The sequence below is a fragment of the Staurois parvus genome, unplaced genomic scaffold (genome assembly GCF_062004578.1).
Source record: "Staurois parvus isolate SC_StPar_1 unplaced genomic scaffold, SC_StPar_1.0 ptg000151l, whole genome shotgun sequence".
NCBI classification, from domain to species: domain Eukaryota; kingdom Metazoa; phylum Chordata; class Amphibia; order Anura; family Ranidae; genus Staurois; species Staurois parvus.
In genome coordinates this window covers 19,044,542-19,062,686 of record NW_028317947.1, presented here as the reverse complement: position 1 = coordinate 19,062,686, position 18,145 = coordinate 19,044,542, and the positions used below count along the sequence as shown (strand labels likewise).

At 42.6% G+C, this 18,145-nt stretch overlaps 1 protein-coding gene across 2 annotated transcripts in view; it reads left to right on the top strand.

The window, feature by feature from the left end:
- Nucleotides 1–18,145, top strand: part of LOC149464580 (myosin light chain kinase, smooth muscle-like) — a 53,672-nt gene that overhangs the window by 25,659 nt on the left and 9,868 nt on the right. Inside the window, exons 6-15 of one of the 2 annotated variants that reach the window (XM_089674585.1) lie at nucleotides 513–548; nucleotides 2,673–2,800; nucleotides 4,327–4,480; nucleotides 7,750–8,055; nucleotides 10,155–10,257; nucleotides 11,736–11,939; nucleotides 12,345–12,562; nucleotides 13,348–13,471; nucleotides 15,785–15,937; nucleotides 16,949–17,069. In XM_089674585.1, the coding sequence (XP_089530711.1) occupies nucleotides 513–548; nucleotides 2,673–2,800; nucleotides 4,327–4,480; nucleotides 7,750–8,055; nucleotides 10,155–10,257; nucleotides 11,736–11,939; nucleotides 12,345–12,562; nucleotides 13,348–13,471; nucleotides 15,785–15,937; nucleotides 16,949–17,069 (1,547 nt within the window). Of the gene's footprint in view, nucleotides 1–512; nucleotides 549–2,672; nucleotides 2,801–4,326; nucleotides 4,481–7,749; nucleotides 8,056–10,151; nucleotides 10,258–11,735; nucleotides 11,940–12,344; nucleotides 12,563–13,347; nucleotides 13,472–15,784; nucleotides 15,938–16,948; nucleotides 17,070–18,145 lie in introns of both variants that reach the window. The other variant, XM_089674584.1, reaches the window with a different exon arrangement.

Below are 18,145 nucleotides of genomic sequence, written 5' to 3'. Positions count from 1 at the left end.
TACATGGCCTTAATCATAGCAGTTATGATTAAGGCTGTGTAGGCTGAAACATGTCAACTGACTATTTGTGTATTGTACACTGTGGTTTTCTGAATAAAAGCAGGATTTTAGTGCGACATGGGTTGTGCAGAATATCTATATGGACTATCTTTTACTTAACATTCTAGTAGCATGGAAAGCATTTAGATTAAAGTCAATCAGACATCAGCATACTCTGACTGGGCTCAGCACCATACCCTTGTACACTGATCACAATAATAGGACTCTGTACTTTAAGCCCTACCTTTTTTGATATAACTGTGTTGGGCTGGGCAGCAGGCATTTTCACTATATGACCATAGACTGGATTGAAATGCATTTCCACTGAGGCAGAATGTTTCATTGTGATATTGTACCAGGGCATTGCAGTAATCCAGAAGAATGTTAATTCTGATTAGCAATTGAGCTTCAGGATGGTAAATCTAGGAACCCAAAGGAGAATGCACCGTTAACAGTCAGTCCGTGTTTTTCAGATGTGGTTTCTCCGAAGAGAAAACCTCACAGATCTGGTAAGTTGCTGTTTTTATTGTATAATGTCACATACATAGTATATAGTGTAGAAGTGTAATCCGATGACCAAAACCATCTTTCTCAGTGTTCACTTAGGGACACTAGACCAGTGATGGCGAACCTTTCAGAGACAGAGTGCCCAATCCCCTTCCCATCCAACCATGTCTCAGTGTTTGCTGAAAAATCACTTTGAAAATCACTAACCTTTCTGGCTGTGGCCATCTTGAGTAAGGGCAGATGCTTCATGTTGCATTTACTACCTGGAATCCATCTGCTCTTAGCTCAGGTATTGACTGAGCGGAGAGCCATCCCTTCCGTCCTGAAGATTTCTGGGATGTTTCACATCATTTGCCTAGGCAGAAAACCAGGAAGTAACTGAAGAAATTAAATGTACAAAAAAAACCCCTGTAAATATGATATACCATCATATCCATTTACTAATGTTGGCAGCATAAGGATTTAAAATGGTCAATGTTGATTGAGAGAGTGAGGTTCCACTTTAAAAAGGACATTGCATTGGGCAAACTCCATTTCATTCATCATAGACCACATCAGCATTATATTAGCGGTTATACACGATATTAGCGGTTGTATCTGTAAGACTAGATGTACAGAGCGTGCCACCCCCCCCTTACATCATTTGTCAAGAGTTCCCCCACCATTCTTTACATCGGTGTACCCCCCCCCCCTTACCTTGTGCTGCTGCCAGGAAGAAGCTGGAAAGCAGAAAGTGCAGGGTCTGGAGGAGGACCAGAGGGGAGCTGGAGTCTGAATGCTGAGACCAGAGGAGGTGGAGATGAGGGGGTGTTGCAGCTTCAAAGAGAGGCGGGGGATCTGTAGGTGGAGTTCTGTCCTCTCTGCTGCCGTCTGCTGTGACAAGGTGGGGCAGAGGCAAGGAGGGTGCCACAGGAGAGGTGTGAGGGCCACATGAAATGGCCTGGCAGGCCGGGTTCAGCCTGCGGACCTTGTGTTTGTCGCATGTGGCATAGGGTGTTTGCACTATGGTGGATGCTGCAATTTTCATGGGACTTTTTATTATAATGAAAAGACTAAAGGATTTACAGTGAAATTCTGATCTTGCTATTTTATATTTTTTTGTTTATCAATATGTTTTGTTTTGAGGTTTCTCACATTTTTGTTCTCTAGGGTTTTACTGAAATGCTTAGTTCCATTTTTAATTTGCACTAGGATTTATTAGATGTAGCAGTTAAGTAGGATGAATTTTAAATGCTAGTATAGTTTACAGACTGTGATTTGTTTTAAGCATGGAGTGGGAGAAAAATACATTTTAGCTTAACACCATACAGCTAGTTTAATGCCCTCACCGCATGAATAGCAATGCCGGATGCCTCGAGTGGTCTATCAGTTTGGCATGTGGGGGAGATTTACTAAAACTGGAGCAGACAGAATCTGGTGCAGCTCTGCATTAAAACTATTCGTCTTCCAGATTTTATTGTCAAAGCCTCATTGAACAAGCTGAAGTTAGAAGCCGATTGGTTACCAATGACAGCTGCACCAGATTTGTGCGCTCCAGTGTTAGTAAATCTCCCGTTCATGGATACTTTGAATTCAGCAGGCAGGGTCCAGGGCCTTTATACTAAAATATAACATTTGGGTCTATTCATGTTTTTCATCCAAGATTTACACCTGGCCACCCAACATTCAATTAAAATGTGGTGTTCTTGGGTGTAAACATTGATAACCCCAGCACAGTTTTTACACCCTTCACTTTAGAAATTGAAAGAGTAAAGTGGTATTGTAAGTATAGACAAAAGTACAAAAAAAAAAAACCCAAAACGCCACGCCATCTTGGTTCCCTCTTCCACTACCATACACGCCCTAAATCCCAGATGCTGGCCCTGTCCGCAGCATACAAACAAAAAATCTGATGGCGGCACATCCAGTAAAACCACCTTTTTTTATTTCTTCTTATAGCGTATTCCAGAAACATGACAGGGATACAGGATTCCTCCAGCTAACGCGTTTCATGCTCCACTGGCGCTTAATCATAGCTAGGACTAATATATAGATAGAATATATCTGGGCTCTTTTCCCTCGCGCGCGCTTTTTTTCCCTCTCATCTCATTTTGATACATTTTATATTCTACTTCTCTCTCTCTAAGGGGACAATCTGAAGATCCTGAATGGAGTATCCCATTTGGAAGTGAAGAAAGGGGGTCAGGCAGAGCTGCGTTGTGTGATCCAGGGGACTCCCCCTCTGGCTGCTTCTTGGGTGCGCAACAAGAAACTGGTATGTGAATCTGCAAACGATACCCATAGACTTCAGATGAGTCAGGAGCAAAAGCACCTTAAAGCTGCCTGCCAGCTATAGAAACCGGTGCTCTAGTGGTCTACAAAACCTATACAAGTAACATTTGCTCTCGCCTATAAACTGGTGCAGACAGTATATATATAAGTTGAGGTCCCCAGAAGCAGTAGGTGGCGTTACAGAAAGGGTTGTTCTTTTGAAATTGCAGGATAATTTCAAGAGGAATGGTTTAAAAAAAAAAAAAATTAATTTCAAGAAATTTCAAAATTACTCGCTTCTGCCATTCCTTTCTTTAGGTTACAATGGCATTTATACAAAGAAATTTTAAGTTTTGTGAAAGTTGGTCAACAAGGTAAAGAACAGCTGTGGCAGCCATAACGATGGCCCCGTCAGCGGATCTCTCTGCTAATCCCTGCTGAGTAGGGGGATGAGAGGTCCCTGTCCGCTCCGCTGTTGCAGAGCAGACACACTGCATGCTGTCTTCTACGGGGTGGTCGGGATGGAAACACACCGCCTGTAAGTTTTTTTTGTTTTTGTTTTTTTTCATCTGATCCGATCCACCAGACGGAACAGATCCCCATCAGTCTGTTTTTGGCCTACAGGATCGGATCAGATGCTGGCGGGACACTTCTCCGCTGACACCCGGAGGTCCATAGAGGTCTATGGATGGTCCGATTGGGTCCGCCTGAAAAACTGAGAGGTGGACCCAAATGGACCATCAGTGTGAAAGGGGCCTAAATCTCCCCAACCTAACCTCCTAGCCTTGGTGATGTGCAAGCAGCATGGAGATGCACAGGACAAGAGTGACTTCTAATTGTGAGACTTATGAAAGACCCTTAAATGTAAAGACTTTAACCATCCTTGCTGAAGAGCCACATGGGCCAGTTTTTACCTTCCATACCCTCCTGCACAACATGTACGGTAAGGCCAGGTTCACATATGTGCGGGCCGCGTTTTGCACGAGAGTCCATTCATTTCAATGGACTCCTGTGCCCCGTGATGCGCAGGGAACAAGTCTCTGAACTTCTATAGGAAACGTAGCCCGCACGGGAACCTCTGTTCTCAGTATGGGTGCAATTTCCAGTGCGGGCAGCATGCCATTAGAATTAGTGGTACCCACCCGCGTTCCCACATTCCTCTGTGCAGGTGGTGCGACTGCAGGTACATTTGTGCGGGTCCTGCAGCGGCACCACCCGCACAGATGTGAACCAAGCCTAAATGTAAATTACAGGACTGAATTGGGGCAGTGCTGTACAATGATGTATTGGGGGGGGATTTACTAAAACTGGTACTCACAATCTGGTGCAGCTGTGCACGGTAGCCAATCCGCTTCTAACTTCAGCTGGTTCAATTTGGCAATAAAACCTGGAAGCTGATTGGTTTCTGTGCAGAGCTGCACCAGACTTTGCACTATGCTGTTTTAGTAAATGACCCCCAATGTATTTTGTGTCCTGTACTTCTTGCACATTGAGATTTGATGCTTTCTCTCACTGCTCCTTATTTTACAGATTGTTGATGGTTCTCGAATATCCATACATACAGCAGACAGAGAAAGCTGCCTACTGATTCGAGAAGTGTGTGAAAACGACAGCGGAAATTACACCCTCTGCGTACAAGATCAGACTGGCAGCACACAGCATCAAACCACACTGACTGTTGTCGGTAAGTCTGCTGGCCACTTCTGTAGTGATTGTGCATCTGTTTTTGTGACTAGTTTCGAGACTGATGTTGTAACGCGCCAACAGATGGCAGCACAAGGCTGCACTCAGTCACATGGAGCACCGGCCTTCATAAGTCAGTGTCCCAAATGAACTTCTCCTGTGTACATCAAGAGCTGTGCAAGTGGTGCTATTCTGACCATACGCATTACCATGGCTGCTTTTTCAACGAAAGAGGACGTGGGTAAGAGAACTACAGGTGAGGCACTTTTTCCTAGCAGCTCGGCCTTTCCACTACCTAGCAAGCATGCAGCCAGTGTGATCAGAAATTCAAAATCTCAACGCTTGTAGAAGAAGAAAACTTCTACTGTAAAGAGCCATCAATAGTGTTTTTATATTTCTCAGCTTCAATTCAGTCAGGTTCACTAAATGATGCTGGAATTATTTTTATGCCCAATAAAGCAGACCAGAAATGTGGGCGCCTGACTTGGAAATATTGGGCATAAAAATAATTCCAGCATCATTAAGTGAACCTGACTGAATTGAAGCTGAGAAATATAAATGCCATTGATGGCTCTTTAGAAGTTTCTTCTACAAGCTTTCAGATTGAGTTCTGATCACACTGGCTGCATGCTTGCTATGTAGTGGAAAGGCTGAACTGCTAGGGAAAGGGTGCCTCATCTGTATTTCTTAGCTATGTCCTCTTTCGAGAACAAAATGTGCTTACTCCGTAATAAATTTATCATGGTTTTGTGACTTATTTTGCCTTCGTTTTTTTTTTCTGAGAGTGATTTTCACACTCCGTTGAAAAAGCAGACATTGTAATGCGTTTGGTCAGAATAGCACCAATTTCACAGCTCCTGATGTACACAGGATGATGTCTGTTGGCACACTGACTTATGAAGGTCGGTGCGCCATGTGACTGAGTGCAGCCTTGTGCTGCTATCTGTTAGCACGTTACAAAACTAGTCTCAAAACTTTTTGGTACCACCTCGTATGTAATTCACCATGAGACCGAAAACTAGGTAAACCAACCATAATGGGTTGTCCTACCTCCTGTAATACCCTATTGGATGTCAAGGCCTCCTTGTGACTCTGCGTTCCAGTAATGAGTTGTTGGAGGGGAGTGAGCCAGTCATTGAATTTTTTTTAGAAAAAAGTAAATTTTTCTCATATTGCCCCCTTCCCAAATTTCCAAATGTTAAAGCTCCCAGGGGATTTGTGAGAATGGTGACTGATCTGTGCAATCCACCTGACTGTTCGTGCATTGCCTTCAGGCTGACCTTTTTACTAAAGGTTTTGAAACGAAAGGTTTACTTTATGGGTAAGGCACCCTTTTTTAGGCCTCCAAGCTGCATCAGGCCAAAGTTCTGTATGTTTGTGTTTATTTTTTAGTCGCATGGATTACAATGAATACGTTTTAGACCACGGTGATACCGCGTCATTATTTGTTTACTGGTCTGTTGTAACATGAAGCACAGAAGGTAAAGCCAATCTAATCTAATACAGGGTGTGGAGTTATTTTTTTCGTTATGTAAAACCAACCATTGCATCTGGCTGCCTTACTGAAGCCAGCGCTGAATGACCTCATTGTGTTCATGTCCAAGTATCTCGTGATGCTCAGTGCTTTGATATATGTAGGCTGCTAGGAACCATCATAGTGAAACACCTCCTTTACCCCCAGGTTGTTGAGATCTTTGTGCAACTGTAATGATGAGTCTGTTTGGTATGTGGTTGACGTGAAACTTTTAATCATCCATTAACAGTCATTCAAAGCTGAACTCTAGACAAGCAGCTACTTTAAAATCTGAAATACATTTTATAGAAGCTATCTTAACTGCCGAAAGACCTCTTTTTAGGCTGTCTGTCCTTTCACCCCTGCCATACAGCATAGTCCGATGCCTGACCTCCAGTGCAGTTTGGTCCTATGCTCATCATGGTCTCCTGATTGGACAACGAAGGTCTGCAGAACCATGATGAGGTCATTAACGCTCTGGTTCTGTAACCATCCTCAGTGTTGAGCTGATGGCTTTGGCAAGAAATATCCTGGGTGTATGCAATTTTGGTTTGGATCCTATATTCTCCAATGGCTAAATTTTAAAAGCTGCAATCAAAGTGGTGAGATTTTAAATTTTGTTACGTATCTTTTTACTGGAGAAAAACTGGGTTTGGCATTGCTGACCACCTTTTTAAAAATGTTAAACAATGGTAGGTTAGCCCAGCTACTGGTCAACAAAGTCACTGACCTGGAGAAAGTAGGCAGATTGGATAGTTAAAGAAAAATAAGGACTTTATCTGCATGTTTGTTGCCTGGATAGTTCGAGGCAACAAATATTCAGATAAAGACCTTTTTATATTTCTCCAAGTATTGAAGTCCAACATGTTCCAGTCCCAAGTTTCTGGTCTTCCTCAGTGTACAGGAGGTGGTGTCCTTCAGGTGTCCACACCACTGCCCCTGAGAAGTGGAATCGTGCTATTGGCTATACAGAGGTGGGTTCCTTTTAGGATCCAGAGGAGGGTGACCTCAACCAAAGGGGACTGATGAGGATTGGCTGATGCAGGCACATTTTACCAGGCTGGATTTAAAATTCTGCGTGGTTTCTGTTAAAGTAGAATTTCATTATGGCATATTATACATAGTTACATTGGTCCAAACTAGATCAATGCAACTATATACTGTATATACCATACCTGTGAGATCCTTGAGAAGCTGAAAATCTTTGTAGTAGACTTTCTATGCCAGTGATCTCAATTTGCTTCTCGGTCCTGTGCCAAGCGGCTTCCCTGCTGTATCATGAACACAGAAGTTCGACCGCTTGGCATGGTCGCCATTCAGAGAATGCTTTGAATTGTCATTGAATGCAAAGCGTTCTTTGATTGGACAAGGCGTAGGAGGTTGGATCACCACCCTGCCTTTTACAGCTTGTCCAATTGGAGAGCACTTTGTAATCATTGAGCAAAGCATTCTTTGAATGGCACTGGTACTGAGTGACTGATCTTCTCTGTTCACAATGCAGTAGGAGAGCAGCTTTGCACAGGACCTGGAATGCTAGTGGAGGTCACTGGATTATTGATGTTTACTATAGTTTTCAGCTTCTAGAGGGATTTCACAGGTATGGTATATGCAACTATGTGAAGAATGTAATACCTGGAATTTTGTTGACTAAGATAAAAAAGCCAATGCAGGTATTGGTGTGTACATTCCTTCCCCCACCCCCACCAACTGTCCAGGTTTGCTCATTATTGAATGCCTGCTATCCTTTCTCTTAACAGATCGCCCCTCTCCTCCATTAGGGAAGCCACTTATCTCAGCCTTGCTGCCCTCATCGCTCACCCTCTCCTGGTCAGGGCCATGTTATGATGGTGGCAGTGCTATTCTGAACTACAGGGTTGAAGAAAAGCAAGTTGGACAGGACAGTTGGAGACTGCTAACAGACACCTGCGTCAACACATCGTATAATATAAATTCTGGACTGGTGCCAGGTCAACAGTATCAGTTCCGCGTAAGGGTCTGTAACGCCTACGGAGCGAGTGATCCTGGGGACGAGTCTGAAGTTGTTACCATGTCATCCGCTGCAGGTAAGAGCACAAGTTTCTCTGTGTGCTTCAAGAACTAGGCCAAGTACTATTTGAATGTAAACTAGCCACATATCATATTTCCAGTGTGATATCAGAAGAATACGTAAAAATTACTGCAACATAACTGCTTATATTTGGTGATTTTCAAAAGCTCCTTGTTTGAAAATGACAGGAAAGGAGGAAGAAGAAGGCAATGGTCATGAATTGATGGAGTATGTCAAATATTGATGTGTATACAAGACTGTAAGGGGATGTGATCCCAGATTGAAGAGTGGTGGGGAGGACTGGATCATTAGGATTTCCTAGGAGGGGAAAAAGAATGGGTGGAGGATGTACTGTAATTCAAATGTTAGTCTTTATGGCTTGGAAAGAGTCAGCCTCTGTGGGCTATCTAGAAGGTCCACATGAAACAGGTGTTCTCTGGGTCATTGCTGTTGGCTGCCACCAGGGTCTCCATTGATTTGAGGATCTGGGTCTATTCTTCGCTATACAACAGGAAAATTTCCAATGCTGGCAATTGGCAACTGAAACCACTAACACAGTGTCTCAAGATGCCCTTTCTTGATTTTTGGATAAAAACCTTAGAATCATCAATGGCAAAGCCACTCAGGGGAGGTTGAAATATCTGAAAGGCACATATTATTGTATGTGGTAAAAACAGCCTTCCAAAAGGCATTGAGCAGGTGACAGTCACACCAAATGTGCAAGTAGGTGCCTTTCTTTTGAGCATCTCCATCAAGAGCCCTGGGTTGATGGTTAAATGTGCCTTAGCTCAAAGAGACCCCGATACCAGAGGGAAATCTTGTTTTTAATAAGACTGGGACATTTTATGCATGATAAAATATTTCTTCCAGTTTTCAAGAGAATTGTCTCTTCTAGGTAATATTCCCTGTTAGATATCAGCAGTGGTCTACTCCTGGAGGTCTTGTCTCTCATCATGTGATACAGTTGTGAAGCCACGTGAATGTGTGCACAACTTTTTAGATACCAGCAACTATGTAGTGAAAAGGGCTACCCATACACTCACCGGCCACTTTATTAGGTACAACTTTATAGTACCGGGTTGGACCCCCTTTTTGCCTTCAGAACTGCTTGATTCCTCGTGGCATAGATTCAACAAGATGTTGGAAACATACCTCAGATTTTGGTCCATATTAACATGGCATCATGCAGATTTGTCAGCTGCACATCCATGAACTGCTGATACAAGGCAGGATGAATCCATGCTTTCATGTCTATTCCAAATTCTGACCCTACCATCTGAATGTTGTAGCTGAATTGGAGACTCCTCAGACCAGGCAACATTTTTCCAGTCTTCTATTGTCCAATTTTGGTGGGCCTGTGTGACTTGTAGCCTCTGTTTTCTTGTTCTTGACTGACAGGAGTGGAACCTGGTGTCCTTTTTGCTGCTGTAGCCGATCTGCTTCAAGGTTCAACATGTTGAGTTTTCAGAGATGGTATTCTGCATTCCTTGGTTATAACGAGTGGTTATTTGAGTTACTGTTGCCATTCTAACATCTCAAACCAATCTGCCCATTCTCTGACTCAACAAGGCATTTTCATCCACGCAACTGCCGCTCACTGGATATTTTCTTTTTTCGGACCATCTCTGTAAACCCTAGAGATGGTTGTGCATTTAAATCCCAGTAAATCAGCATTTTTTTAATTTCTTTTTTTTAATACACAGCCCGCCTGGCACCAACAACCATGCCACATTCAAAGTCACTTAAATCCCCGTTCTTCCCCATTCTGATGCTCAGTTTGAACTTCAGCAAGTAGTCTTCACCACGTCTCGATGCCTACATGCATTGAGTTTCTGCCACGTGACTGGCTGATTAGCAATTTGCTATCAAAAAATTGAACAGGTGTACCTAATAAAGTGTTCGTTGAGTTTATAATCACATTTCTAGCCAGTCAAGTTGACCCTTGCACAACAAACTTGGTAGTATGCCCCAATGGTATAACATACTCTATCCGGAATGGCAAACTCTGGGCATTCAAAATGGAATGAAGGGGCTGCCTGTACCAATTTTTTATTTCAGTAGTTGCAGCATTCTATAAGATAACTTAACTTAATGTTTTCTGATTACACCCAGTAGATGGTGAGACAGAGTGTGAAGAGGCGGAGGAATACAGGACTGTCTCCATGAACAGCACAGACCGTGTGGATGCACTGTACACCAGACTGGAGAAGCTTGGAGTGTAAGCGTTGGGCTGTAAAGGACCACTCTTGCACACATCATTCTGCTCAATTGTCAACACCTTGTTATGTCTTTTTTTTTTTTTTTTTTTTTTTCCAAATATTATGTCCAAGAACCATGCCCTTATAAATATGCCTCATATTGCTTCAGTCCCATCCGAGTTGGTGAACTGTAACGCACACACAGTACGCACCCATCCCCACCTTCCTAAACGCTGCTGAACATCTCCATCTTGTGGACATTGTTGACTCTAAATTTCCTCTCGTGAAATAACTGGGGTGGTGAACTTTTTAGATACTCAGTGCTGTGAATTTAACCCTGGACTAATTCTTATTTGCCCCTTAATGATGCTCCTGTAAAATTTCAGTCTGCCAATCCACACTTTTTTTTTCTTTTTGGAAGATTATAAAATTTGTAGCAAAAGTTCCATCTGAAGGCTTTACACAGGTCCCAAACTCACTTTCTGTGTGAAACACAATCCTCAAAGGAAGACCAATTTTCTTTACTTTTGAGTAAGCCAAATCCTCATTTTTTGTACCTTGAATGCTGCCCCCTCCAGACATGAACCTGGAATGCTGCCCCCTTCCAGACATGAACCTGGAATGCTGCCCCCTTCCAGACATGAACCTGGAATGCTGCCCCCTTCCAGACATGAACCTGGAATGCTGCCCCCTTCCAGACATGAACCTGGAAGGGTTTTGGCAACCAAGGCAGTGCTGTCAGTCCAGAAAGCAGTGGTCAGGACTAGGTGTGGCCAAGTACTTACTGACCAGCTCCAAAATTATTTACAGTGACTATAGCCATGTCCCTTTTTGTATTTCAAACAGGCTCCGCCTACATGAAGGTGATAACGCTAATTTGAATTCAAGAGCAGTGCAGCCATGTTGTCATCTCATTGCCCCCCCCCCCTCCCATTTGCAGTAGCTCCAAAGTCAGTAATGCTGTAATGGAGGAGATGGTGCACCGCATGTGTGGGGGTTTGAGAGCTCATTCCTGTGATGGTGGGTGGTGGGGGTGAGCAGTAATGGCTGGGAGTGTCCTAGCAACAAGGCAGGATGAGATGATGCTACCTCCTGAGAGTTTTAGGGAGATATGTAAATGGCAGACATAATAGGCATTATTAAAGGCTGCTTAGGCTGTTTTTTGGAGTAAAAAGCAATCTGAGGTGTAATTTAAAAAAAACACATTGTTTGAGGTCTCTTGTTTAACAGTTTGTGTTCTACATTTGTAGCCTCACTGCAGGCTTTTTTCAAATTTTATTTAAGAAAAAGGAAGGTTTCATCACAGTCAGTAACATAGATCTTGAAATACACAACTCGGTGTAAAACCTGACTTCCAAGACAATCAGCTATGACCTTTTTTTTTTTTTTTATACCTCTGTACAGTAAAAGGGCAAATAAGAACCAAGGTAAGGGAGACCTCATATAGGAACTTCCAAGACTGGCGCAAAGTGACTCAATCTTTTTGTCTATCTTCCAGGGGGAAGTTTGGCCAGGTGTTCAAGCTTCAGGAGAAGGCCACCGGAAAGATCCGGGCCGGAAAGTTCTCAAAGGCACGGTTGCAGAAGGATATAGCCAATGCTCGAGCGGAGGTGGAGTTGATGAATAAGCTCCATCATCCCCGGCTAGTACATCTGGTGGCTGCTTTCCAGGAACCAGGCTGGGTGATCCTGGTGATGGAATAGTGAGCATACTTGCACGTTTACAAGACTCGCTTCATTTATCTATAGATGTTCTTCCTTTTTTTTTTTTTTTCTCTTTTCCATCTAGGTTTGTGTTTCCTTATGTGTCCTCCTGTTCCCCACTTCTCAAGGATCATTGTCCACTCTTTCTTCCACATTGAATACTGTCCACTCCTTTTCAGCCATATTGGTTACTCCCCAACCCACCTGTCTTTCTCCTCTTCTGTACAATTCAATACCTGCTCTTCCTTTTTACCTTTTTGACATCCTATAATTTTGCTTCCACCATCTTGTTGTCACCGGACATGTCCCGTCTTATGTTCTTCTCTCACTTTCTCTCCATCCTCTTGAATGTAGTCAGTACTCATATTTGGTTCCTCTAATAGTTTCCTTTCTCTCTCTTTCAGTATTGCAGGAGGAGAGCTATTTGAGCGTATAGTGGCAGATGATTTTGACCATACGGAGATCACCAGTGTTCAGTACATGTCCCAGATTATTATTGGTGTGGGTTATATGCACAAACAGGGCATTGTCCACCTGGACCTCAAACCGGAGAATGTTGTCTGTGTCAGCAAAGTCGGCACAATGGTGAAAATTGTTGACTTTGGCCTGGCCAGAAAACTTGGTAAGTTGAGATCATTCAAGAGCATTTTGGTGTATTTTCTGTGTACGGATATCCGGAGCGTTTTTAACAGTGACTTTTTTTTTTTCTTTTTTACAACTGGCCAATTGGCCAGCTCCAGTGGGTTGCTTTAAAAAAGTCCTGGATTCTTTCCTAGTATCCAGTTATATTCTGTGTATCTAACATTTATAGGTAAGGTTGATCCAGGGAATATCCGATTTTGCCTCTCGTGGAATCGGGAAGGAATTTTTTTTTTCCCGTGCAGGAGCAAATTGGATCATGCTTTGCTGGGTTTTTTGCCTTCGTCTGGATCAACTGTGGTTATAAGATTTATATATTTTTTTTTTTGTTATTGAACTGGATGGACTTTTGTCTTTCAGCCAGACTAACAATGTAACATTTGTCTTTCCATAATTTTGTTAATGTATTATGTTCGTTTAGCAAGTGCAATTATGCCAGCCATAGATGGTTCCAATCTGGGCCGATTCAGCAAGGACCGGCCAAGATTTGAACCATCTATAGGCAGACTGATTATACCCAAGTATTATTATTATTATTAATATATATAAATATATATATATATATATATATATATATATATATATATATATATATATACTCTCTATCTTTAACCTCCAAAGAAGGAATAGGAACGTGTATTAATGCGATGAGTTAGAATGTAATTTATATGCAGCATCACCACCTAGAGAAGGGTGATTGCAGAAATGGATAGAATACTGTAAGTGATTAGCACATGGTTTCACTCTTCGCTTCTTTTTCCATCTTAGAACCTGGAGTCCCAGTGAAAGTGTTACAAGGGACCGCGGAGTTTGTAGCTCCTGAGGTCATTGCATATGAACCTGTGGGGTTCACAACTGACATGTGGAGTCTGGGAGTAATCTGCTATATTTTGTAAGTGTTATGGCTACTTGTCTGCTTGTCATCAGCTATACTTCTTACCTTTTTTTAGTTGTTTTATCAGTCCATTGTTTTCACTTTGTGCTGATACTTGCCTATCCTCTTGTGAAGTCAGAATTAGTCCTCATGCCCACTTGACGTTTTTACAGCTGCTGTTTTTGGCTTTTATTTATTTATTTCAGGTACTTGTATAGCGCCGTCTATTTACGCAGAGCTTTAAATCTATATATTGTACATTCACATCAGTCCCTAACCCTCAAGGGGTGTACAATCTAAGGTCCCTAACTCACATTCATACATACACATACTAGGGCCAATTTAGAGAGGACCCAATTAACCTACCAGCATGTCTTTGGCGTGTGGGAGGAAACCGGAGTACCCGGAGGAAACCCACGCAGACACAGGGAGAACATGCAAACTCCAGGCAGGTGGTGCCGTGGTTGGGATTCAAACCAACGACCCTAGTACTGCCAGGCGGAAGTGCTAACCATTTAGCCACTGTGCTGCCCTTCCTTCTTTTTTTTTTTTTTTTTTTTTTTTTTTCTTTTTTCAGCTAGTAAAACCCCCCCAGCATGTTATCCTATGTGTCCATGCACACAGACTGTTATCCAATGTTTTTTTGGATGGAAATAAAACCCAGAACTAGTTGGTTTCTAGAGGAGTTTTTTTTTTTTTTTAGCTGTAAAAACGCTTTAACGCAGTAAAACGCCTCAAACTGGTGTTTTTGGACGTTTTTGACTGGAAAACTCACGTTTTTAATATGACTTTACACAGCTAACATTACCAGCATTCTCAAAACGTCCCTTGTGCATGAGGACTTAATGCTTTAGTCCTTGATAGATTTAAAGAAACATCATCTTTTGCTTGGGAGAGACCTTGCTGATGCAGTAAAACTACCTTGTGTCTTGTTGCTGTGCTCAGCCTTGCCATGGTGTATCACCTGTGACCGGAAACGGTCTTCCACAACCTCACCTTGGTAGCAGAGTGTGGCTGTTCCTCACCCAGTGTTAAGCCTTCTACAGTTGTTTCAGTTAATAAACTTGGGGGTGAATCTGCTCTGAAAGTCCCAGGTACGCCAGGCAATATGCATAAAAATGTCAACTGTACTATTAAAAAAAAAAAAAAAAAGTAACTTTTTTGAACGCTCATCACCGGTAAGTGATCAGCTGAACTTCCTACCTTTTCACACACCATGCTATTTTGGCCCCGGTCACTCGCCCCTCTCCATGTGCATTTCTGTTTCAGTTAATGACTACCTTCATATGAAATGGATCATTAGCTCCTGCTTGTAATAATTGGCTAATCATACACCTACAAAATCCCTGACTTTGGCTTCAAACCAGCATCAGATCATATACTTGCACAAAGGGTAGTCACACTAAATATTTGATTTAGATTTTTCTTCTGTTCACTCACTTTGCATTTTGTAAATTGATAAAAAATAATTAAACATATATTTTTTAAAACGTTCTTGCGTTACAGGCGCATCTTTATCCTTACCATGGAGATTATTTGATTTAACTGTACAAAAAATGGCAACCACCCCAACCTATAACCAGCCTTTACAGTAAGGTGCACATGGAAGAGCTATGCACATCGCAAACAAAAAGATTTCCAAGCACACTTGCCAGCCCGCAAAACTGAATTGCCCTGTCTAACAGTTTGCATGAAGAACAGAGGGTTTTGTTTGAACACACTTGCAAAATACATGTGTAAGCTGCAGTGCCCATGCCTCGGTCCTAAATCTATAATTTTAAGGGCAAGCATGCCTGGAAGGATACCTTTCTCAAGGCGGAGGACTGTTTGGACAGCAAAGGACTAGATGTACACTACTACTTATTCTCTCTTCCTGTCAGCATGTCACCCTTAGCACAACACACTTGGACTTTAATATACAAATATCTCTGCATAAGTCACTTGTATAAAGTATATCCATAGCCAAAGAAATGTTTTTGGATAGGGGTGAGGGCATTTAGACCTTTTTGTTGACAACCTAATTCATTTTTTTTTTTTGTTTTTTGTTTTTTCCCCCAACTGTCTATTGTCCTGATGGCCACTCACAGGAATAGAAAGTGATGGAAAAAAAGAAAATGTTAATAATGTTTTGTCACCAGATTGAAAACGGACAGGGCTGTTAACCATCCACTACTCTTTAAAAAAAATATAAATTTAAAAAAAAAAAATAATATATACAGTATATATATATATATATATATATATATATATATATATATATATAATGAATATTTTTACGCATCAAACTAGAATCTTGTGTTTTTGTGGTTTTTTTCTCCCCCTTGTCTCCAGACTCTGTGGGGATTCCCCCTTCCAAGGTGAAAATGATGCGGAGACCCTGAGGAATGTCACGTCTGGTAGCTGGGATTTTGATGACGAGACTGAGGCTATTCTCACTGACTCTGCCAAAGATTTCATTAGCAGGCTTCTGCAGAAGAACATGAGGTGAGCTGTGGGGACCTAGATTAGGAGATGTAAAGGTCCAATTACCGATCTGCTTTTTTTTTTTTTTTTTTTTTTTTTTTTCTTTTCCAGACCTCATCAAACCCAGTGTATATACACCCACATGGGTATAGGAGCTTCTGATCCGATCTGCCTGTAAAACTCAGGTGGACCTGATCTGATTGCCCGTCTGAAAGGGGCCTTATTAAACACAAAAGCACACATTTAATTTGTTGCAGCTTACCAATTCTTAGAGGTGGTGGCTTCATACAGGTTTTTCAAAATAACAGGCAGATGTTTTAAGTCGGTGATGATATAAACCATTTACCATTTACCATGTAATGGGTGCTTACAAAGATCGGCTTTTATTTATGTAAAACCTTTATCCCAAAGGGAAAAAAAAAGTTTGCTTCAACTGATTATAAGGTGTTACCTGGCGTTTGGATTCAAATTGTTAGTGTATCTAAATCTGCTAGTCCCCTCTCCCGTCTTAGACTGACAATGCTGCTGCTCAAAGGTGCCCCCCTGTGCTCCTTCATCCAGAGTGGGGGTGCTCTAATACAGGAGGTGTGTTACTGGCCAGATCAACAGGTGAAAACTGGGGAAAAAAGCCTACAAAAAGGGAAAAAAAATCAATGCAGCCACCTCACGTAATGATTGGTAAGCTACAAAATATTTTTGGTTTGGGGTTTAATACCAATTTTATATTGCATGGACTGGTAAAAAATTTAAATTTTTCCATCAGGACCTGCACTAGAAATGGGGATATGTGGTTGTCACCAAGACAAGAAGTCTTGAGCAGCACTTGTTGCATTAAAAATAAATTTTTGAGTTGGTCTGTCACTCTGCATAGAAGTTGTTTTAGGCCAGTGTGTGAAATTGACCTTGGCCTGAAAACTGACCAGTTAGCTGTCACTGCAATACCTCTGTGTTTACCAAACTGGTGGCAGGCAGAGAACTACTAAAGGGCAAAGTCTTCACAATGCAACTACATCACCGTATATCTGTGCCTAGATCCCGACTGACTGCAGAGCAGGCCCTGGATCACCCATGGATCAAGGACAAAGATATTTCCAGCACAAAGACACTGCCTAAGGAGCGTATAAAAAAGTTCCTGGCAAGGCAGAAGTGGCAGGTATGACCCCTACCACCCCATCCCCCCCCCCCCCCCCCCGCCCTCCCTCAGCTCCCCTTCCACACACCCCACCCAAATCCTTATTGTCCTATCTCATTGGAGAGCATTCCAGTCAAAACCTTTTTTTTTTTTTTTTTAATAGAGGACCTATGCCTGTTGAAAGATCATTCTCTGCCATTGATGGTGCATGTTTAAAGCCTAAGTGAATGAAACTCACTCAAAAGAAAATGTATCTAAAGCCTTCATTTTCTCTAGAAAACAGTCACATTCCGAGTAGAAGTCTTTCCTCCACCAGCATGCTGCAAAGACAGATCCTTGCTCTGTGTGGAAGCAATGGTCTCTCTGCAGAGGTCCAACATGCTCACTGCTGAGTGAGTTTTCGCTCTGCAGATGGCATGTACATGGCCGAATCTAGGGGGACGCTGAAGGGGGAAACCTGTGCACCACTATATTTTGGTCTTGCCTCCCACCCCCAGCACTAGTGGCAGCAGGGCAGACCCTATAACGAAGCACTGAAGCCCAGCTTGACCACCACGGTGTACATAGACCCCCAAGATTTTGGCCTTTCTCCTCAGGACTAGTAGCATCGGCAGGACAAACCCTAAAATTAAGCACTGACGCTCAGCTCGACCACCATGGTATACATTGTCCCCTGCAGATTTTGGTCTTGACCCCCCAGGACTAGTACCATCAGCAAGGCAGACTCTATAATGAAGCACTGAAGCCCAGCTCCACTGACACAGTACACATGGCCCCCAAGATTTCAGTCTATCCCCCCAGGACTAGTACCATTAGCAGGTCGGACCCTATGCTGAAGCCTAGCTCAACCATCATGTTGCACATGGCCCCCCAAGATTTTGGTCTTGCCCCCCAGGACTAGTAACATTGGCAGGGCAGAACTTATAATGAAGCACTGAAGCCAAGCTCGACCACCAAGGTGCACATAGTCTCCCCTTCAGCCCCCCCATATTTTGATCTTTGCCCTCAGGACTAGTAGCATCAGTAGGGCAAGCCCTATAATTGAGCGCTGAAGCCCAGCAAGACCACCATGGTGCATGTAGCCCCCTCCCCAGATT